The sequence below is a fragment of the Mobula birostris genome, chromosome 20 (assembly GCF_030028105.1).
Source record: "Mobula birostris isolate sMobBir1 chromosome 20, sMobBir1.hap1, whole genome shotgun sequence".
NCBI classification, from domain to species: domain Eukaryota; kingdom Metazoa; phylum Chordata; class Chondrichthyes; order Myliobatiformes; family Myliobatidae; genus Mobula; species Mobula birostris.
The window spans coordinates 43,860,320-43,884,859 of NC_092389.1; the positions used below are offsets into that span (position 1 = coordinate 43,860,320).

Genomic DNA, 24,540 nt, shown 5'->3' on the forward strand with positions numbered 1-24,540 from the left:
TAGTGCATCTACATTTGCAGATGACACTAGATTGAGTGAGAAAGCAAATTGTGCAGAGGATACGGAGAGTCTGCAGAGAGATATAGATAGGGAAAGTGAGTGGGCAAGGGTCTGGCAGATGGAGTACAATGTTGGTAAATCCGAGGTCATCCACTTTGGAAGGAAAAAATGGAAGATCAGAATATTATTTAGATGGTAACATCTGGCAGACGTTATAAGATTTTCTATGCCCACACTTCCAGACCGAAAAATAGCTTTTCCCCCTGAATAATTGTTCTGAACTAATTGATCAAGCATCATCCATAAATTTGTTATATTGCTACTTTAATACTGGGTTTATGGCTGTCATGCATCTGAGTTGTGCTTTTGTACTGCTGGACATTGCTTGTACTGGCTGGTTACTTGATTTTATTTATTGTTTATTTATTTTATTTGTTGTTTTATAGCATTGAGTACAAGAGTTGCAAACTCATTTTCGCTGTATTGGTGCATGATAAATTGTACTATGCAATGACATTAAAGATATTTCAACATTTCAAAAGATTGCAGCATGATGTTATGCAGAAGGACTTGGGAGTGCTTGTGCATGAATGACAAAAGGTTGGTTTGCAGGTGCAGCAGGCTATCAAGAAGGCGAATGGCATGCTGGCCTTCTTTGCTAGAGGGATTGAATTGAAGAGCAGGGAGGTTACGCTGCACCTGTACAGGGTACTGGTGAAGCTGTACATGGAGTACTGCCTGCAGTTCTAGTCTCCTTACTTGAGGATGTACTGGCTTTGGAGGTGGTGCAGAGGAGGTTCACCAGGTTGATTCCAGAGATGAGGGGGTTAGACTATGAGGGGAGATTGAGTTGCCTGGGACTATACTCACTGGAATTCAGAAGAATGTGAGGAGATCTTACAGAAACATAGAAAACTCTGAAAGGGATAGATAAGATAAAGGCAGGAAAGTTGTTTCCACTGGTAGGTGATACTAGAACTAGGAAACATAGCCTCAAGATTCGGGGGAGTAAATTTAGGACAGAGATGAGGAGGGACTGCTTTCCCAGAGAGTGGTGAATCTGTGGAATTCTCTGCCCAATGAAGCAGTGGAGAGTACCTCAGTAGATATATTGAAGACAAGGTTGGATGGATTTTTGTATAGTAGGGGAATTAATGGTTATGGGGAAAAGGCAGGTAGGTGGAGATGAATGCATGGTCAGATCAGCCATGATCTTATTGAATGGCGGAGCAGGTTCAACCAGCTAGATGGCCAACTCCTGCTCCTATTTCTTATGTTCTTATTTATGAAAACCTACAAAGCTACAAATGCTACCTCAGCTTTGGCTCTTTTTTTGTACTATTTATTTTTAAAAATATTTCTTATTGTAACTTATAGTATTTTTTAGACATTGCTCTGTAGTGCTGCCAGGAAACAACAAAATTCGCTACAAATGTATGTCAGTGATAATAAACCTGATTCTAATTCTGTTTATGATTCTGATGTTGTGGAATCTCACAATCTCACCCTTTCCTCCTACACAGCCCATAACCCTCCATTTTTTCTTACATCCACATGCCTACCTAAGAATCTCTTGTCACTATTGTATCGGCCTCCACCAGGCATAGCTTAATGTCTTGAGTCACGTTAAGCATCGTAATTGCATTAGTATTCAATGTCAAAGATGTTATATAAATGCAAGCATTTGTATTTTGTTATGTTCAATCAGAAGAAAGGTTCATACTTATATTTTAACTTTTAAGCAGGAATAATTTAATGAATTGTTTGGCAGGGTGGTGATACATCTCTACCAAAGGCGCTCCTTCCCAAGCTCTAGCCTGCAGGTCACCCTCGGGCAAGGTGTAGCACCTGCTTAGCCCCTCCAGATCAGGGTCACGTGAAGCCATGGGAGCAGGTGGTGGACGGTGGTATGAGCAGCTGGTGCGGATTACAAGTCCTGGTTATGCAACCATTGATGCCAGGCAGACAATCTCTGAAGAGTATTGATAATGGCTGGAGTCACCCATCTTGTAAAGACACTGCCCAGAAGAAAGCAATGGCAAAGCACTTGTGCAGAAAATTTGCCAAGAACAATCAGGGTCATACAAAGTCTATAATCACCCATGTCATGTAACTCGACACATAACAAATGGACGAACAAATTCCAATGACAACACATGAGATGACAGATGCTGGAATCTGAAGCAACAATCTACAGGGGGAACTCCATGTTCAAGCATCATCTGAATGACTAAGTCTAGTGGATGTCTACTCTCCCCTACCCTACCCAAGCCTATTTACCCTTCCAGAGATGATACTCCTAACACTGAATGCTCAATCCAAATCCAGCACACTCTAGCTTGTCCACCTTTCCCTCTCCACACCCCGCATTCTTATTCTAGCATCTACCCTTTACTTTCGAGTCCTAATGAAGAGTCTCGGCCTGAAACATCGACTGCTTATTCATTTCCATAGATGGTGCCTGACCTGCTGAGTTCCTCTAGCATTTTATGTGTGCATTGCTCTGGAATTCCAGCATCTGCAGAATCTATCATGTTTACAGTTGTATTCCATCTCATTCCAGCAGTAAGTATCCATTAATCTTTTGATCCAGTTCCCTGCTCTAAAACCTAAGATGTCCAGATTGTTTAATGTCATTTCCTGATCACAAGTGTTAAAGAGAATGAAATAGTTGTTACTCTGGATCTGATGCAGGTAAAAAAAATACACAATAAGATAAAGAACACATTAATAATAAAAAACACAATAAATATAAATACATAAGGTCGCTTGTACTCTTAGATTGACTGTATGTCCATAAAGTGACGCTAGGCACAGGAGCATCTGTACATAAGATGACTGACAGGAAATGATAAAGTAGTGGTGATTGGGTGTGTGGAGGGGGTGGGTTAATTATTGTTGATCAGCCTCATTGGGGAAGTCAATGCCAACATAAAAGCCAGAGAGAGGGCATATAATAGAGAAAAAGGTTGAGGGAAGTTTAAGGATTGGGAAGCTTTTAAAAACCAACAGAAGGCAACTAAAAGGTCATTAAGAAAGTAAAGATGGAATACCAAAGTAAGCTAGCCAGTAATATTAAAAAGGATACCAAAGGTTTCTTTAGATACATAAAGTATAAAAGAGAGGTGAGGGTGGATATTGGACAGCTGGAAAAGGATGCTGGAGAGGTAGTAATGGGGGATAACAAAATGGCAGACAAACTGAATTAGTATTTTGCATCAGTCTTCACTGTGGAAGATACTATCATATGGAGGAGGTTCTAGGTGTCAGAGATCATGAAGTGTGTGAAGTTACCATTACTAGAGAGAAGGTTCTTGGGAAACTGAAAGGTCTGAACATAGATAAGTTACCTAGACCAAATTGTGTATGCTCCAGGGTTCTGAAAGAGATGGCTGAAGAGATTGTGGAGGCAATAGTAATCATCTTTCAAGAATCACGAGATTCTGGAATAGTTCCTGAAGACTGGAAATTTGCAAATGTCACTCCACTCTTCAAGAAGGGAGAGAGGCAGAATAAAGGAAACTTCAGGCCAGTTAGTCTGATCTCAATGGTTGGGAAGATGTTGGAGCCAATTATTAAGGATGAGGTCTCAGGGTAGTTGGAGGCACATGATAAAGTAGGTCATAGGCAGTATAGTTTCTTCAAGGGAAAATCTTGACTGACAAATCTATTGGAGTTCTTTGAAAAAATAGCAAGAAACAAAAATAATAGACAAAAGAGAATCGGTTGATGTTGTGTACTTGGATTTTCAGAAGGCATTTTACAAGATGCCACACATGAGGCTGCTTAACAAGCTACGAGCCCATGGTATTACAAGGAAGGTTCTAGCATGGATAAAGCAGTGGCCGATTGGCAGGAGGCAAAGAGAGGGAATAAAGGAAGCCTTTTCTGGTTGGCTGCCGGTGACTAATGGTGTTCCACTGGGGTCTATGTTGGGACTGATTCTTTTTACATTATATGTCAATGACTTGGATGATGGAATTGATGGCTTTGTTACAAATTTAGGCATATGATACGAAGATAGGTGGAGGGGCAGGTAGTTTTAAGGAAGAAAAGAGGCTACAGAAGTACTGAGACAGATTAGGAGAATGGGCAAAGAAATGACAGATGGAATACAGTGTCAGGAAGTGTATGGTCATGCACTTTGGTGGAAGAAATGAAAGGGTTGACTATTTTCTAAATGGAGAGAAAATACAAAACAACTGAGGCACAACAGGGTTTGGGAGTCCTTGTCCAGGATTTCCTGGAGGTTAATTTGTAGGTTGAGTTTGTGGTGAAGAATGAGATGTTAGCATTCATTTCAAGAGGACTAGAATATAAAAATAAGGATATAATGTTGAGACTTTATATAAAGCACTGGTGAGGCCTCCTTGGAGTATTGTGAGCAGTTTTGGGCCCCTCATCTTAGAAAGGATGTGCTGAAACTAGAGAGAGTTGAAAGGAGGTTCACGAAAATGATTCCAGGTTTGAAAGGCTTGTCACATGAAGAGTGTCTGATTGCTCTAGGTCTGTATTCACTAGAATTCAGAATCAGAATCAGGTTTATTATCACCAGCATGTGACGTGAAATTTGTTAACTTAGAAGCAGCAGTTTAATGCAATACATAATATAGGAAAAAATAATAATAAATGAAATCTTAAAATAATAATAATAAATAAGTAAATCAATCAATCACAGTATATGTATATTGAATAGATGAAAAAACGTGCAAAAAGCAGAAATACTGTGTATTAAAAAAAGTGAGGTAATGTTCACAGATTCAATGTCCATTTAGGAATCAGATGGCAGAAGGGAAGAAGCTGTTCCTGAATCACTGAGTGTGTGCCTTCAGGCCTCTGTACCTCTTACCTGATGGTAACAGTGAGAAGAGGGCACGCACTGGGTGCTGGGGGTCCTTAATAATGGACGCTGCCTTTCTGAGACACCGCTCCCTAAAGATATCCTAGGTACTTTGTAGGCTAGTTCCCAGGATGGAGCTGACTAGATTTACAACCTTCTGCAGCTTTTTTCGGTCCTGTGCAGTAACCCCTCCATACCAGACAGTGATGCAGCCTGTCAGAATGTTCTCCACAGTACATCTATAGAAGTTTTTGAATCTATTTGTTGACATGCCAAATCTCTTCAAACTCCTAATGAAGTATAGCCACTGTCTTCTTAACAACTACATCGATATGTTGGGACCAGGTTAGATCCTCAGAGATCTTGACACCCAAGAACTTGAAACTGCCCACTCTCTCCACTTCTGATCCCTCTATGAGGATTGGTATGTGTTCCTTCGTCTTACCCTTCCTGAAGTCCACAATCAGCTCCTTCATCTTACTGACGTTGAGTGCCAGGTTGTTGCTGCGGCACCACTCCACTAGCTGGCATATCTCACCCTGGACCTCATTGAAACCTATTGAATGCTGAAAGGCCTGGATAGAGTGGATGTGGAGAGGATGTTTCCTATGGTGGGAGCGTCTAAGACCAGAGGATACAGCTTCAGAATAGAGGGACGTCATTTTAGAACGGAAATGAAGAGGAATTTCTTTCACCACAGAGTGGTGAATCTGTGGAAGTGTTTGCCACAGGCAGCTGTGGAGGCCAAGTCTTTCAAGGCATGAAGGGATAAGGGGAGAAGGCAGGAGATTGGGGCTGAGAGGAAAATTGGACCGGCCATGATGAAATGGAAGAGCAGACTCGAGGGGCCAAATGGCCTAATTCTGCTCATATACCTTATGGTATTATGGTCTTACTGCTTGGGGAACACAATTGTTTTAGTGTCTGGTGGTCCTGGCTTTGATGTTATGTAGCTTGCTCCCTGATGGGAGTGAGACAAATAATCCGTGAGCAAGGTATGTGGATGGGAAGCTGCTCTGTAAACAATTAAAAAGTAATTTACACTGCCCCAGGAGCAGACGTTCCCATTCATACATATACTGTAGCTCCATATGTTACAAATTATTTCATTTTATTTGACTTATGAACACATTTTACATTGTCATGTGAATTAGACATTAAATGTTAAGACAAACTAACCAGGAGGTTTTCATGAACTTGAATGGATCATGTAGACGTGGTGCTACGGTAGTGTAGTGGTGAGCATAACACTATTACAGCGCCAATGATCAGAGTTCAACTCCAAAGCAACACACACAAAATGCTGGAGGAACTCAGCAGGTCAGGCACCATCTACGGAAATGAATAAGCACGCAATATTTCATGCCAAGGCCGTTCTTCAGGGCTGGCCTGCTGATGCTGTCTGACGTGCTGAGTTCCTCCAGCATTTTGTGTGCATTGCTCTGGGTTCCAGCACCTGCAGCATTTCTCATGTTCAGGGTTCAATTTCCACTGTTGTTGGTAAGGAGACTGACCATCTTCCTGTGACCGTCTTAAGTTTCCTCCAGGTGCTCCAGTTTTCTTCTGTATTCCAAAGACATTTGGGTTAGTAGGTTAATTGGTCACACTGGGCCAGAAGGGTCTGTCACCGAGCTGTATCTCTAAATAAAAGAGAAGCACTGTTAGCAACAACTTCTAGTGAGTGAATACACTGAATATAAAACTGGCTTCATCCCAGCTTTAGGTTGCTGACTCATGAGTGTTAATTTTTTGCAAATTTTGAGTAAGGTTGTTCTAACTCTCCCCCCACCCCGTCCACAATCATAGCCAATTCCCAAATCACTTGATCATTTTGCTGTTCAAGATCTAATCGAGTTCAAGTCTTGAATGAACATAATGACAGAGCACCTATTGTCTCCTAGAGCAGACAACTCCAAGGTATCACAACATCAGATTGAGAATCAGAATCAGAAACAGGTTTAATATCACTGGCATACGTCATGAAATTTGTTGTTATGTGGTAACAGTACATTACAACACATAATAATAAAATACGTAAATTCAAGGAAGAAATATAGACATTTAAAGTTAGAGAAAATAAGTAGTGCAAAAAGAGAAAAAAAAGTAGTGCAGTGGTGTACAAGGGTTCAATGTCCATTCAGAAATTGGATGGCAGAGGGGAAGAATCTGTTCCTAAATCATTGAGTGTGTGTCTTCAGGCTCCTGTACCTCCCCCCGATGGTGGCAATGAGAACAGGGCATGTCCTGGGCAGTGGGAGTCCGTAATGATGGATGTTGCCTTTTTGAGGCCTCGCTCCATGATGGTGTCTGGATACTCCGGAGGCTCATGCCCAGGCTGGAGCTGACTGAGTTTACAACTTTCTGCAGCTTAGTTCGATCCTGTGCAGTGCTTCCCCCCACCCCCACCCCACCGTACTGGATGGTGATGAAGCCAGCTAGAATGCTGCAGAAATTTGCAAGTGTCTTTGATGACAAACCAAGTCTCCTCAAACTCCACTGCCATACATTCTTTGTATGTTGGGCCTAGGCTGGATCCTCATAGACGTTGACACCCAAGAACTTGAAATTTCCCACCCTTTCCACTTCTGATCCCTGTATGAGGACTGGTGTGTGTTCCCTTGTCTTATCCTTTCCAGTTCATAATCAATTCTTTGGTCTTACTGACACTGAGTGCAAGGTTGTTGCTGCAACACTACTCAACCAGCTGGTATATCTCGCCCCTTTGCGCCCTCCCGTCTCCCTCTGAAATTCTGCCAACAGTAATTGTGTCATCAGCGAATTTATAGATGCCATTTATATAGCCACACAGTCACGGGTGTAGAGAGAGCAGATCAGGGGTTAAGAACACATCCTTGAAGTGCGACAGTGTTGATTATCAGCGAGACAGTATTGCTCATGTCCATGCATACTGGTTGTAATTTTGTCCCAGGTCATGAGCATTAAATGCGCAATATAGCAGCGTATTTGGGGCACCACAGTGGTTAGCACAATGCTATTGCAGCTCAGGGCATTGGAATTCAAAGTTCAATTCTGGCACCGTCCGTAAGGAGTTTGAATTTTCCTTCCTGTGACCACGTGGGTTTCCTCCAGGTGCTCCAGTTTCCTCTCACAGTGCAAAGTAGGTTAATATATTAGTAGGTTAATTGGTCATTGTAAGTTGCCCTGTGATTAGACTGGAGTTAAATAGGTGGATTGCTGGGCAGTGCAGCTCATTGGGCTGGAAGGGCCTGTTCTGCATTGTATCTCTAAAACATATATATACAAAGTTTGTGTTAATAGTGGACCAGAGCCTGAACAGCTTAGCCTCACTTAACCTCATATTTACACATGGTTTTGTGTTTCAGTCTTCAAGATCAAAGTTCCCTTCACACACGCACACAAACACACACATTATGACACGATCAGGCCAGTATACATACACATTCACACACGCTAACACAAGATGGCGCCTGCGTACAATGCTCATTTGGTCAACATCTTCTAGATAGATCAATTTCACTTTTTTATGCCTTTTACATTTGTTTTTCATGTTGAATGTGATTCTGGAAATGTTGGAGCCTGTGATTTGCAGTTTGGAGATTGTTTGGGTGTTTCAACGCTCTGCAGTCTCTGAAGGACTCCAGGAGGCAGTGGTAGTGTGCGGAAACCTCATGGTGAGAAGGCTGCGAGCCGAAATTCAACTTCATTTCACCAATTAAAGTGACGAGGGAGATTGAAACGCCAGCTGTCGCCTTTATATTGCTGGGGGAAATCGCTCTTCTACCGGAGAGGAGAGACTGCCTTTTTATTGCTGGTGAGATCCCTCTGCTACAGGGATGGAGAACGTTGCTCAAGTTTTCTGCATTTTGGATGTGGACTTGGACTGTGGATACTTTTTCAGTCTTATGGTTTATTTGTATTCTGTGTTTTCTGCCTGATCTTTCTCCTTTTTTTGTGTGCAGGGGAGGGGGATTTGGGGGTCGATAATCTCGCTACTGTTCTTTTCTTTCTTGGTTTTGTGGCTATCTGGAGAAGAAAAGTTTCAGAGTTATATACTTTGATAATAAATGAAACTTCGACCTTTGACAATCACATGCACTGACTGTATATAAACACAATGTAGACTCCCATACCACAAGACCATAAGACATAGGATTTGACCCATCTAACCTGCTCTGCCATTCCATCATGACTGATTTATTTTCCCTCTCAACCCCATTCTCCTGCTTTCTCCCCGTAACATTTGATGCCCTTACTAATCAAGAACCTTATCAACTTCACGATTCAAGATTGTTCGATGTTATTTCCAGTGCATAAGTGTAACCGAGAACGAAATAAGAGTTACTCGGGCAAAACAAAATCACAATAAGAGAAGGAACACAGTAATAAAAAATATGAATACGTAAGATAGTGTATATACGTTGTTTGACTGTATGTCCATAAAGTGGTATTAGGCACAGGAGTAAGGTGACTGACAGGAAATGATAAAGTAGTGCTGTTTGGATTAGTGGGTGGAGGTGTTGACCAGCCTTACTGCTTGGGGAAGTAACTGGTTTTGAATCTGATGGTTCTGGTGTGGATGCTGTGCAGCCTCATTCCTGATGGGAGAGGGACAAACAGTCCATGAGCAGGATGGGTGGGATCCTTCATGATGTTACTGGCTCTTTTCTGTATATATGTCCTTGATAGCAGGTCGGCTGGTGCTGGTGATGCATTGGGCAGCTTTGACTACCTGTTATAGAGCACTCCTGTCCACCACAGTGGAGTTTCTATATCAAATAGTGTTGCAGCTTAGTAGTATGCTCTCTACTGTGCATTGTCCAGCTCTCTTCAGCCTCCTCAGAAAATAGAGACGTTGGTGTATACAATATATAGTACAGGTCGACCTTCACTAGTCCGACTACCTGTAATCCGGTTCCTTCGATAATCCGGCACTGATTACACTTAATGTGATCGTTCTGTAATTGGGCATTTTCACTAAACTGACACTCCTCAGGTCCCAATGCTGCCGGATTAGTGAAGGTTGACCTGTACTGTGCAAATATATTCAGTGCCATGGCCTCCAGAGCTGTCTGTGCCATAAACATCGAAACACACACACATCTGGAAGTAGTATTTAATTTGAAACATGAGAAAATCGGCAAATGCTGGAAATCCAAAGCAGCATACACAAATTGTGGAGGAACTTCAAACTAAAGTAAACTGTCAAACTTACTGTCAAATTAGCTTTGAGTGAAATCTTGTTAGAGTTCAAAGATTGATGCACTTAGTTATATTGATGTTACAGCATCAATACCTTGCGATGAGACAATCTTCAACACCAGCATTTCTAATGATTAGTGATTCCAGTATCCCGCTCCAAAGTGAATCACACAAACATCATAGAGAGGTATTGCATGGAGCAAGTTAATTGGTTACCTTTCCTTGTGATTATTTCAATGGTACAGTATATTTGATTGGTATTCTCAGCAGTTTTGATTGAGAAGTTTTGGAGGAGTAAATAGTGTTGCAGAGAGTGATCAAGGTGCTTGTGGATTTCGGTGGGATTAAATCAGGAATAGAGAGTGAGTGAGAGTGTGTGTGTGTGTGGGAGGGGGAGAGAGAGAGAGCAAGAGATAAGTTCACATATAATGAAGATGAGGGAGATTCGGAAAATGAAAGCAAAGCTGTTGAATTTTTTTTTCACAAACACAAAAGATTCTGCAGATGATGGAAATCCAGAGCAAAAAAACACACAAAATTCTGGAGGAACTCAGCAAGTCAGGCAGCATCAATGGAGGGGAATGAGCAGTCAACATGTCAGGCTGGACCCTTCATCAGGATTGGAAAGGCAGGCAGTGGAAGCCAGAATAAGAAGGTGGGGTACAGGAAGGAGTACAAGCTGGTCGGTGATATGTGAAGCCAGGTGAGGGGGGAGGTGAGGGTTTGGGGAAGGAGGATGAAGAGAAAAGCTGGGAGGTGATAGGTGGAAAAGGTAAAGTGTTGAAGAAGAAGGAATCTAATAGGAGAGGGCAGTGAACCAGGGAAGGAAGACAGGACTAGAGGGAGGTGATGTGCTAGTGAGGAGAAGAGAAGGGATGAGAGGGGTCCCAGAATGGGGATTGGAAAAAGAGCAAACAGAGGGAAGAAATTACCAGAAGGTAAATAAATCAACGTTCATGGCATCCAATTTTGAAACTTTTTCTTTATAGTTACAGCTTCATTTAACATTATTAATATATCTTGAAGCAACTACAATGAAATATTTACACTTAGGTACACTTGTACACCTGTCCTTTAATGCGAATATCTAATTAGCCAGTCATACGGCAGCAACTCAATGCATGAAAGTATTCAGACACGGTCAAAAGGTTCAGTTGTTGTTCAGACCAAATGTGAGAATGGGGAACAAATGTGATCTAAGTGACTTTGACTGTGGACTGATTCTTGGTGCCAGATGGGGTGGTTTGAGTAACTCAGAACTTGTTGATCTCCTGGGATTTTCAGGCTCAACAGTCTCTGAAGCAGGGATTCTCAACATTTTTATGCCATGGAACAATACCTTTAACCGAGGAGTTTGTGTGGATCCCAGGTTGGGAACACCTGCTCCGGAGTTTACACAGAATGGTGTGATAAACAAAATACAGTCAGAGAGCAACAGTTCTGTGGGTGAAGACAGTTTGTTAATGAGAGAGGTCAGAGAAGAATGGCCAGACTGCTTCAAGCTGACAGAAAGGCCACAGTAACTCAAATAACCATCTGTAACAACAGTAGTGTGCAGAAGAGCATCTCTGAACGCACAATACATTGAACCTTGAAGTGGATGGGCTACAGCAGCAGAAGACCATGAACATACACTCAGTGGTCTCTTTATTAGGTACAGGAGGTACCTAGTAATGTAGCCACTGAGTGTATATATAAATAGAAATAAATATACAGTAATTGGAGGCAAATTAGCCTACTTTCTAATAAATGACCAAATAGGGCTGAAGAAAGAAACTTAATAACCTTCAGCAAATAACATTCCAAAATAGTCATCGCCAATGTATTTCAGGATTAACTGTAGTGTAAAATAGGATTATGCATGAAATTTTGCTAAAACATGAATTTTATGGTTTTTAAACAGTCTTGCATAAAGTATTTGGTGTGACTGTTTAATGTCTCAAATCTATTGCAACAGGCTTTTGTATTAAGCTCACTAATGTGTGTGACGCAGTCAGGATGTAAACACAATGTGACTTTGAAAACAGATCAAAAAAGGCCGCAGATGCTGAAAATCTGAAATAAAAAGGAAAATGCTTCAAACACTCAGCAGAGCACATCATGTTTGTAGAAAGAGAAACAGCACAAATGGCCCAGATCAAAGACTCTTTGTATATCAAAGGATCTGTAATCTTATCCTCTATTTTTGTTCCTCTTCTCACACATGCAGCCTTACCTGCATTTTCTGTTTCTATGTACGGACAGTGGATTTTGATGTACTCTAGATCATGGCCTCTGGGGGCTTGCTATTACTTGCATTGTGGGTGGTGGTTGGGGGGCTGATGCCCTTGCTGGAGCAAGGGGGGAGGGGGAGGGGGGAGGGTTAATGCTTTGCTGTTGCTTGTATGTGGGAGGGGGGCTTTGGTGTTCTAACATTTTCTGTCATTCATTCTTTAGAGTGTTTTCTGTTTTGTGGATGTCTGTGAAGAGTAAGAATTTCAGGTTTTATAACATTCTCTGATATTAAATTGAAGCATCAAACCATTCTATACAATGTTACTTTGTATTATCTGTGAAATTGGTGTGCAACATTTTTTTTATAAATATAGAAGATCCTGCAGATGCTGGAAATCCAGAGGAACACACACAAAATGCTGGAGGAACTCAGCAGGTCAGACAACATCTATGGAAATGAATAAACAGTTGACATTTATGGCCAAGATCCTTCATCAGGACTTGAAAGGAAGGGGTGGAGAGAAGAAGCCAGAATAGAAGGTAGGGGGAGGAGAGGAGCACAAGCTGAGAAGTGATAGGTGAGGTGAGGTGAGGGGGAAGGTAGGTGTTTGAAAAAGGGGGATGAAGTAAGATGCTCAGAGGGTATAGGTGCAAAAGGGCTAAAGAAGAAAGAATCTGATGACCACGGGGGAAAGGGAAGGAGGAGGGGAACAGAAGGAATGTGATAGGCAGCTGAGGAGAAAGGAACCAGAATGGGGAATGGAGGGCACCCAGAAAGAATATGAGATGTTGCTCCTTCAAACTTAGTGTGGTCTGATCGTGGCATTAGAGGAGTCTGGACCAACATGTCAGAATGGAACAGGAAGTCAAGTTGAAATGGGTGGCTGTGGGGAAAGCCTACCTGCGGCGGCGGATGGAGCAAAGGTGTTTGATTTCACTGATATGGAGCAGGCTGCACCGGGAGCACTGGATACAATAGATGACTCTGATAGATTCGCAGGTGAAGCGTAGTCTCACCCGGAAGGGACTGTTTGGGGTCCTAAGTAGTGGTGAAAGTGGAGGAGCACTTGTCCGATTTGCAGACATCAAGTGCCAGGATGGAGATCAGTTGGGGGTGGGGGGGGATGAATGGACATGGGAGTCATCTAGAAAAGTGTGGTGTGCAGCAGTTTTATGATCCCTTACATCGTAGCAAAGTACAACTTAAATTCACCTTAGGAGCAAATTTTCAGTGCTAGTCCATATATGTTGGCAATGCCAAATTAGCTGATATAAGATGCATGCCAGCTGAAAGCTTCAGTGAGCTTTGCTATGTTTGAACAAAATTATTAATCAGACTAATTACCAGGGCAGAAACTACTATTGCCCATGAGGCAGTCTGGTCAGTATTATTTCTTTGCCTTTGTCTGTTTCACTTCAATAAGAGGTGAAACACGTGCTGAAGCAGCAAATGCAGTCAGAGAGTGAGGATTATGATGTGTGATTAATGCCGACAGTCTATAAGCAGAATGTATTGTAAATTGCCTATCACACCCATGTTTGTAACATAGCAGCAACCGATCAGACCTAACCTTGCAGTTCAGGAGGAGAGACATGAGACCATAAGGCACAGGAGCAGAACCAGGCAATTCTGTCCATCAAGTCTGTTCTTATTTGATCATGGCTGATTTATCATCCCTGTTAACCCCATTCTCCCGCCTTCTCTGCATAATCTTTGACGCTCTTGCTAATTGAGAACCTATTAACGTCTGCTCTAAATATACCCAATGACTTGGTCTCCACAGCCATCTGTGGCAGTGAATTCCAGAGATTCACCAGCCTCTGGCTAAATAAATTATTCCTCATCTCTGTTCCTAAGGGACATCTTTCTATTCTGAGGCTATGACCTCTGGTCCCAGACAGCAGTAGCAGTACATGGCAAAGACAGAAAAAATAACAGAAATTACACATTTCACAACATATATATATATATATATATATATATCTATATATATATAAAATAGTCAACAATAATCTGATTCTGATTCTAATTCTGAGCATTACACTCCATGCGGCTGCACTGTTTTTGACCAGGCATTTGCTGTGTGGCTTATATTCTAGACGGAGATTGAAAATCTGGTTGAGTGGTGCCACAATAATAACTTCTCTCTGAACATCAGCAACACCAAAGAGCTGATTAATGACTACAGGAGGAAGAAGCCAAAAGTCCACGAGCCAGTCCTCATTAGGGGAGCAGAGGTGGAGAGGGTCAGTAACTTTAAATTTCTTGGCAATAGCACACCTGAGAACCCATCCTGGGACCAGTACATAAGTGTCATCAGAAAGAAGGCATGGTAGCACCTCTACTTTATTACAAGTTTGCCTATATTTGGCACATCACCAAAAACTTTGACAAACTTCTATGGATGCACAGTAGGAGTATTCCGACTGGTTTCATCACTGGCTGGTATGATTTCATCACAGTGCCTAGGAACGGAAAAGGCTACAGAAAACGGTGGACACAGCCCATTCTATTTCAGCTACAGCCTTCTCCACGACTGAGTACATTCTTATAGAGCGTTGTCACAGGAAAATAGCATACATCACCAAGAACCCCCACAACCAAGGACATGCCCTCTTCTCAATACTTCCCTCAGGTAGGAGGTACAGAAGCCTTCAGTCCCACACCGACAGGTTCGGGAACAACCCTACAACTATTCAGCTCCTGAACTAGTGTAGATAATTTCATTCACCACAAATCTGAACTGATTCTACGACTCAGTTTCAAGGACTCTTTACAACTAATGTTCTCAGTATTATATTCATTTTCACAATTTGTCTTCTTTTGCACATTGGTTGTTTGTCAGTTTATATGTAATTTTTTTTGTAAATTCTATTGTATTCTTTTACTTTCCTGTGAATCCCTGCAAGAAAATGAATCTCAGGGTAATATATGGAAACATATATGTACTTTGATAATAAAACTTACTTTGGACTTTAAACTCTGACCGGAAATGATAAAGTAATAGTGGTTGGGTGTATGGAGAGGTGAGTTAGTGACTGGAGGTGTTGATCAGCCTTAACGCTTGGGGAAAGCAACTGTTTTTGTGTCTGGTGATCCTGGCGTGGATGCAACATAGCCTCCTCCCTGATGGGAGTGAGACAAACAATGTATGGCTGAGAGCATTTGTGCCCCATTCACTACAGAACTTTCAAGCATAATTAATCATAGTCATAGTCATAGTCATACTTTATTGATCCCGAGGGAAATTTGGTTTCATTACAGTTGCACCAACCAAGAACAGAGTATAAACATAGCAATATAAAACCATAAATAATTAAATAATAATATATAAATTATGCCAGGAAATAAGTCCAGGACCAGCCTATTGGCTCAGGGTGTCTGATCCTCCAAGTGAGGAGTTGTAAAGTTTGATAGCCACAGGCAGGAATGACTTCCTATGATGCTCTGTGTTGCATCTCGGTGGAATAAGTCTCTGGCTGAATGTACTCCTGTGCCCAACCAGTACATTATGTAGTGGATGGGAGACATTGTCCAAGATGGAATGCAACTTGGACAGCATCCTCTTTTCAGACACCACCGTCAGAGAGTCCAGTTCCATCCCCACAACATCACTGGCCCTACGAACGAGTTTGTTGATTCTGTTGGTGTCTGCTACCCTCAGCCTGCTGCCCCAGCACACAACAGCAAACATGATCGCACTGGCCACCACAGACTCGTAGAACATCCTCAGCATCGTCCGACAGATGTTAAAGGACCTCAGTCTCCTCAGGAAATAGAGATGGCTCTGACCCTTCTTGTAGACAGCCTCAGTGTTCTTTGACCAGTCCAGTTTATTGTCAATTCGTATCCCCAGGTATTTGTAATCCTCCACCATGTCCACACTGACCCTCTGGATGGAAACAGGGGTCACCAATGCCTTAGCCCTCCTCAGGTCCACCACCAGCTCCTTAGTCTTTTTCACATTAAGCTGCAGATAATTCTGCTCACACCACGTGACAAAGTTTCCTACCGTAGCCCTGTACTCAGCCTCATCTCCATTGCTGATGCATCCAACTATGGCAGAGTCATCAGAAAACTTCTGAAGATGACAAGATTCTGTGCAGTAGTTGAAGTCCGAGGTATAAATGGTGAAGAGAAAGGGAGACAAGACAGTCCCCTGTGGAGCCCCAGTGCTGCTGATCACTCTGTCGGACACACAGTGTTGCAAGCACACGTACTGTGGTCTGCCAGTCAGGTAATCAGGAATCCATGACACCAGGGAAGTATCCACCTGCATCGCTGTCAGCTTCTCCTCCAGCAGAGCAGGGCGGATGGTGTTGAACGCACTGGAGAAGTCAAAAAACATGATCCTCACAGTGCTCGCTGGCTTGTCCAGGTGGGCGTAGACACGGTTCAGCAGGTAGACGATGGCATCCTCAACTCCTAGTCGGGGCTGGCAGGCGAACTGGAGGGGATCTAAGTGTGGCCTGACCATAGGCTGCAGTAGCTCCAGAACAAGTCTCTCCAGTGTCTTCATGATGTGGGAGGTCAATGCCACTGGTATTGACAAATAATTTTATTTGATACATAAATATAACAGGCAAATAGTACTTTGAACTTTGAACCTTGTTCTTCAAAAGCTCCTTGTGGTTTTTTATGAAGGATCAGGTAACGTCAACGTAGCAAAATGATCCAAAATAAATGGAACATGGAAGTTACCAGGGTACTGGAAGCTCAACTGCACCATGCAATATGTGGGGGATGTCTGTATCCTAACAAGCCTACATGTTTACTTCAGCTGCTGTTTTCTTCCAACAGGCAATGAGAACATCACACTCTTTTATAGAACAGTGTGTGTTTGACAATCCGGGGAAAGTTGCAGTTATCTGGAGCAAGCCTGTGGCTGGAAGGAGTTGCATACGTCAGTAAGGCCTTCCTTAATGAATCACTGGTCCTTCCAATATTGAGGTCCATGATGAAGAATTGCCCTCAGAGGACCTTTAAGATATAGCTTCTGCCTCCCTGTGTGAAGTGGGCTTCGGCGGACTGGGCGGATGAGATCAACAATGAGATCCAATGCCAGGGAAGGATGTTCTGCAACACTTCATGGAGAACAAAGGGCATGGCAAGGCACAGAAAAATGTCCTGGTCATCCACTGCAACCCAGGAAGATCCAGTTTGTTGCAACTACTTGTGGCACTGGACCCAGAACTCCAAGATCAAGAGAGCAGAACTGCAGCAGTGAAATGACATTTCCACTTTAAAAACTCTCCCGCACAGGTCTACTGTCATTGTTGGATACGACAGAGAACCAACAATCTCTTTCCTCCCAGCTCTAGAAGTCTTCCCTGCTCTTGTTTGACCTCTGCATATTCACCTTCGAGTAACGGAAATGAGTGCCAAAGTTATGAGGGTTGCAAACTCACCAAAACTTGAGCAAATTTCTACAGACATATCATGGGGAGCATTCTGACTGGTTGCATCATCATCTGGTATGGAGAGGCCACTGCACAGGATTGGACAAAGTTACAGAGGGTTGTAAACTCAGGCAGCTCCTCATGGGCACCAGCCTCCCCAACACTGATGACATCTTCGTGAGGCAAGTCCTCAAAAAGGTGGCATCATTTAAGATGTTCACCATCCAGGGCATGTCCTCTTCTCATTGCTGCCATCAGGGGGATCAAGGAGGAGGTACAGGATCCTGAAGAGACACATTCATTATTTTAGAAACAACTTCTTCCCCCACCCACCATCAGATTTCTGAACGTCAATGGACCAACTCATGAACACTACTTTATTACTTATTTGCTCTATCTTGGTACTACTTAATTATATATATTATCTTGAGCATGTATATATCGCAAGGGTGCCCAAGACCTTTGCACAGAACTGGATTTGTTAACGTGGAGCGAAGAACAAGTTTGCAAATCTGATGGGAGCAAAGGTTTTGGGAATAACGAGGGTGGAGTGCTGTGGAAGGGGTGGGGGGGCAGGTGGTAGAGAAGGAGTGCCAGGGGCAGTGGGGTTGGTGTGGGTGCAGACAAACCTAGTCCTGAGACACCAGGCAAGGTAATTTGATTCCAAACGATTGGTTTATTGATCATTACAGAATGTCTCTCTGGTGCTTCCCGCTCCCTCCCCTCTCTCTTCCCCATTTCCCAACCATGATTTCTCTCTCTCTGCCCCCTTCCCACTCTCAGTCCACAATAGAGACCCATATCAGAGTCATTCACATGTCATGAAATTTGAATACTATATCTAATACCAGAAGAGATGAAAAAAATCAGTATTTATCACTCTTCCTAAGAAACCTGGAGCAATAGAATGTGAATTACATAGGACCATAAGTTTAATGAGTCATATCAACAAGATACTTCTAAGAGTTTTGATGACAAGAGCTAAAAGTAAGATACAAGCTGAAATAGGTAAAGAACAATGTGGTTTGTGAAAGACAAAGTTACAAGAAGCACGATATTGATGTTAAGGATACTATCAGAACGAGCTATTCAAGTGCAAAAAGATTTGTTTGTTTGTTTTATCGACTACACAAAAGCATTTGATAAAGTGAAGCACAATAAGTTATTTGAAATATTACAGGAAACTCTAGATCTAGATTCAAAAGACCTCCACCTAATCGGAAACCTGTACTGGGAACAAGCTGCTGCTGTAAGAATAGATGGAGAAGTGAGTCAGTTTACGAAAATCAAGAGAGGCGTTAGACAAGGGTGTGTTTTCTCCCCTGATTTATTTAATGTGTACAGTGAAACAATATCAGAAAAAATAAGAGACATTTTGGGAATCAAAGTTGGCGGTGAAAACATCAATAATTTCAGATATGCAGATAGCCACTGTGTTAATTGCAAGTACGGAGGAAGAACTACAAAACCTAATTGATATAGTTGTTGAAGAAAGTGCAAAAATGGGTCTATCTATCAATTGCAAAAAGACAGAATGTATGGTGATATCCAAAAAGAAGGAGATTCCTATCTGCCGGCTGAGAATAAATGGGGAAGACATAAAACAAGTACAGAACGTCTGCTACTTAGGAAGCTGGGTGACATCAGATGGCAGGTGCAACATAGACATCAAAAGAAGAATAGGGATGGCAAAAGACACCTTTATGAGAATGAAGAGTATACTGACCAACACTAAACTAGGCATGACAACCCACCTCAGAGTACTGAAATGTTACGTTTATCCAGTTATGTTATATGGCTCAGAATGTTGGACAATATCTAGTAACATGAGGAAACAAATTGAAGCAGCAGAGATGTGGTTTTTGAGGAGGATGCAAAGAATATCATAGATGAAACGAATATCTAACAAGGATGTCATGAACAGAGCAAGCACAAAAAGAGAAATAATGTATGAGATCATGAAAAGGCAATGTAACTTCATTGGACATGTGATTAGGAAAGAGGAGTTAGAATGCATGGTAATTATGGGAAAGATTGAAGGGAAGAAAGCAAGAGGAAGACAAAGACAAATGATGATGGAGACAGCAGCCAGAGAACTGGAAATGAATACCAAGAAGTTGATCCACTTGACCCGAAACAGCAGTGTGTGGGCTATGACAGTCAAAGTTCAAAATGGGCACGGCACCTGATGACGATGATGATGATATACACCTACAGTTCTTATTGCAATGTACTCTTGCCAGAATATGCCAGTGATATTATACCTGATTCTGATTCTGAAGGATCTGGTAGCAATTAATTATACCATCAAATATGCTTAACCACTAATCCTTTGGGACTGGCAAATAGAACAGACATTAGTCAGCTGCCTTGGATTTAAGTTTGAGTACAGAGGTGGCAAACATTATCCAGATGGAAGCCAGGTGAAAATTCTTTAGCAGCAGACAACTCTTCTGTTGATCCAATTATTTCTGTCAGACGTCCAAAAAACTCAATTAACACTTACATACGATACTGTGCAAAAGTCTTAGGCACATATATATGGGTCATGTGCCTAATACCTTTGCAGAGTACTGTGGTACTGCTATGAGTGATGATAAACCTGATTCTGATATGGGTCTCTATTGTGGACTGAGAGTGGGAAGGGAGCAGGCAGAGGGGAATCATTATTGGAAAAGGGGAAGGGAGAGGGGAGAGAATGGAAAGCACCAGAGAGACATTCTATAATGATCAATGGATCAATTGTTTGGAATCAAATGACCTTGCCTGGTGTCTTAGGGCTGGGTGTGTCTGCACCCACGCCACTACCACCCCCCAGTCCTGGCACTCTTCCTCTGCCACTTCTTCCAAACTGCTTCTGTATCACTCCACCCTCACCATTTCCAATATTGTTTGTTCCCACACGATTTACAAACTAATTCTCCACTCCATGTTGATAAATACAGTACTGTGCAGAAGTCCTGGACATCCTAGCTATATATATGTGCATAAGACTTTGCACAATACTGTACATTTCCAGCCAATTCTTGTAACTGGTTATCCCCGTGTATGAAGTCTAAATAGAAAGGCAATCCAATGAACACCACTCCACCATTTAAAACTTACTCACTAGTTACAACCTGCTTTTTGATAATTATGTGTCAGCTTGACTGAACTGTTCACTTGTTGTCTCCAAGTCCGCGGATGTTACCTCAGGCTCTGATTATGTTCTCAAGGGAGACTTCAGTGTCCCCACCTAAGGCTGTTGCAAGAAAGCAGCATCCATCATTTAGGACTCCCATCATCCATGCTCCCTTCTCGCTGCTGCCATCAGGAAGGAGGTACTCAGGTCCCACACCACCAGGTTCAGGAACAATTATTACCCCTCAACCATCAGGCTCCCGAACCAGTGTGGATAACTTCACTCACCTCGACTCTGAAGGGATTCCACAACCTATGGACTCACTTTCGAGGACTCTACAACTCACGTTCTCAATATTATTTATTTATTATTATGATAATTTAGTTTTTCTTTTTCTATTGGCATAATTTATTGCCTTTTGCACATTTATTCTTTATCATTCTTTGTGTGTCGTTTCTAAATGATTCTATTGTATTTCTTTGTTCTTCTGTAAATGCCTGCAAGAAAATGAATTTTGGGGTTGTAGATGATGACATATAAGTACTTTGATAATAAATTTAATTTGTATGTTTAAACCGATGACTCTCAGCATGGCAGCACATCGGTATGTGTGTGGAGGAATGCTGCCGATTGGCACATTCCGAGCTGCAGGAGGGACGCTTTGAAGCTCAGTGGAGCCACTGAAAGTGCTCGGTAAGGAAGAACCACAGTGGAAGGTTCTTCCGCTACCAAACAGGGAGGGGCTAAGTTAGATGAGCAAACCTCTCAATTATTGTAGTAGTTACCACTCCAGGGGGCCACGTGAGTGGCAAAAGACCTATTGGTTTTAATAGAACACTACTTAATGCATTGACTGTGAATGTAACAATGAAAAGGGCATGGAATTATTTATTCTTGTAACTAATATTTTTATTATGAATAAAGTTTATTTTCCTAAATAACAAAATTGAAAAAAATGAGTTTTAAGATCAGGGGCTCTCAACCTGGTGTCCATGGACCCCTTGAATATTGGAATTGGTTCTTGGCATCAAAAAGGTGGGGAAATCCTGCTGTAAATCCATATTTTTTGCATAGATTATAAAAGTAAAGATTGGCTTTATTTGTCATATGCACATTGAAACATACAGTGAAATGCATCAGATCTGTCAAATCAAATCAGCAAGGAGTGTGCTAGGGCAGTATGTAAGTGTTAACACACTTCCAGTGCCAAAATTGCATACCCACAGCTCACTAACCCAATTTGGCAGACCATGTCTTCCAATAAACAGTCTATCTGCAGACCATGTCTTTCAATAATAAGTCTGTCAGCAGACCGTGTCTTTCAATAGCAAGTCAAAAGGGAAACTGTATTTTTAGATAAACAAGTCTATCAGCAGACCATATCTTTGAATAGCAAATCTATCGGCAGACCATGTCTTTCAGTGACAACTCCATCAGCAGAGCATATCTTTCAAGATAAGTCCCTCGGCAGAACATGTCTTTCAATAACAAGTCTATCGGCAGACCATTTTTCTCAAGAACAATTCTATCGGTAAACCACATCTTTCCATAACAAGTCTATCGGCAGACCATGTCTTTCAGTAACAGGTCAATCAGCAGACAATGTATTTCAATAACATGTCTATTAGCAGACCATGCCTTTCAATAACAAGTCTATTGGCAGACCATATCTTTCAAAAACAAGTCTATTGGCAGACCATATCTTTCAAAAACAAGTTGCTCGGCAGCTCATATCTTTCAAGAAAGAATCTATCAACAGTGTAAGTCTATCAGGAGACCATGTCCTTCAATAGCAAGTCTAATGGCAAACCATATTTTTCAATAACATATCTATCGGCAGACCATATCTTTCGATTACAGGTCTTTCAGAAGAGCATATCTTTTAAAAACTAGTCTATTGGCAGTCCATATCTTTCAATAACAAATCTAACAGCAGATCATATCTTGCAATAACAAGTCTATCATCAGTCCACATCTTTCAATAACAAGACTATCAGCAGAGCATATATTTCAATGACAAGTCTATTGGCAGACGATATCTTTCAACAACAAATCTGTCAGCAGACCATATCTTTCAATAGCAAAACTATTGGCAGAATATGTGTTTTAATAACAAGCCATGGGCAGAACACTTCTTTCAATAATAAGTTTGTTGGCAGACAATATCATTCAATGAAGAGTTTAACAGCACAAAATGGCTTTCAGCAACAAGTTGATCGGCAGACCATAGCTTTAAATAGCAAGTCTATCAGCAGACCATATCTTTCCAGAAGAAGACGATCGACAGACCACATCTTTCAATAAAAAGTCTATCGGCAGAACATATCTTTCATTGACAGTCTATCAGCAGGTGACATCTTGCAATAACAAATCTGTCGGCAGAAAATATCTTTCAATTGCAAAAATATCGCAGACCACGTCTTTTAATAACAAGCCAAAGGCAAAACACTATTTTCAAAGACAAATCGATCAGCAGACCAAAGTTTTCAATGACAAGTCTATCGGCAGGCGACATCTTTCGCTAACTTGGCAGGTCATATCTTTCAAAAACAATTCTATCGGCAGACCATATCTTTCAGTCACAAGTCTATCAGAAGAACATGACTTTCAATAACAATTTTATCGGCAGACCATATCTTTCAGTGACAGGTCTATTGGCTGACGATATCTTTCATTAACAAGTCTGTTGTCAGACCATATCTTTTAAAAACAATTCTACTGGCAGGCCATGTTCTTCAATAAATCGCCTATTGGCAGATATAATCTTTCAATTACAATCCTATCAGGAGACCATTTCTTTCAAGAACAAGTCCATCAGCAGACTGTACCTTTCAATACAAAGTTGCTCGGCAGACCATACCTTTCAATAACAAGTCGATCAGCAAACCACATCTTTCAATAACAAGTTGATCGGCAGACCAGATCATTCACCAACAAGTTGCTTGGCAGACCATATCTTTCAGGAACAAATGTATCGGCCCAGCATATCTTTCAAGAACAAGTGTATCAGCAGACTATATCTTTCAATGACAAGTCTGTTGGCAGACCATTTCTTTCAATAACAGCTCTATCAGTAGACCATATCTTTCAATAACAAGTCTATCAGCTGACCATATCGTTTAATGACAACTGTATCACCAAATCATATCATTCAGTAGCAAGTCTATCGGCAGACCATAAGATTCCATAACAAGTCTATCAGCAGACCAAATTTTTCAATAACAAGTTTATCTGCAGACCACGAATTTCAACAACGAGTCTAATGGCAGACCATGTCTTTCAACAAGTCTATCTTCAGACCATGTCTGTCAGTAAAATGTTTGTTGTCAGACCATACCTTTTAAAAACAAATCTAACAGCAGATCATATCTTTCAATAACAAGTCTATCATCAGACCACGTCTTTCAATAACAAGACTATCAGCAGACCATATCTGTCAATAGCAAGTCTACAGTCAGACCAGATCATTCAATAACAATTCTACCGGCAGACCATATCTTTCCATGACAAGTGTATCGACGGACAATACCTTCAACAACAAACCTGGCGGCAGACCATATATTTCAATGAAAAGTTTAACAGCAGAAAATGGCTTTCAGCAAGAAGTCGATCGGAAGGTCATAGCTTGAAATAATAAGTCTGTTGGCAGACCACATCTTTCAATGACAAGTCTGTCGGCAAAACATATCTTTCAATAACAAATCTGTCATTAGACCATACCGTTTAAAACCAAATCTATCGGGAGACCATGTCCTTCAATAAATCTGCAGACTGTATCTTTCAA

The 24,540-nt window shown here is 41.6% G+C and overlaps 1 protein-coding gene across 2 annotated transcripts in view; it reads right to left on the minus strand.

Moving 5' to 3' along the window:
• Positions 1–6,023: 6,023 nt before the first annotated feature.
• zbtb44 (zinc finger and BTB domain containing 44) overlaps positions 6,024–24,540 on the minus strand; it is a 124,571-nt gene continuing 106,054 nt past the window's right edge. For both annotated transcript variants that reach the window (XM_072238541.1, XM_072238540.1), the window contains one exon: positions 6,024–6,480. In XM_072238541.1, coding sequence (XP_072094642.1) covers positions 6,434–6,480 — 47 coding nt within the window. In that variant the 3' untranslated portion in view covers positions 6,024–6,433. The remainder of the gene's footprint in view (positions 6,481–24,540) is intronic.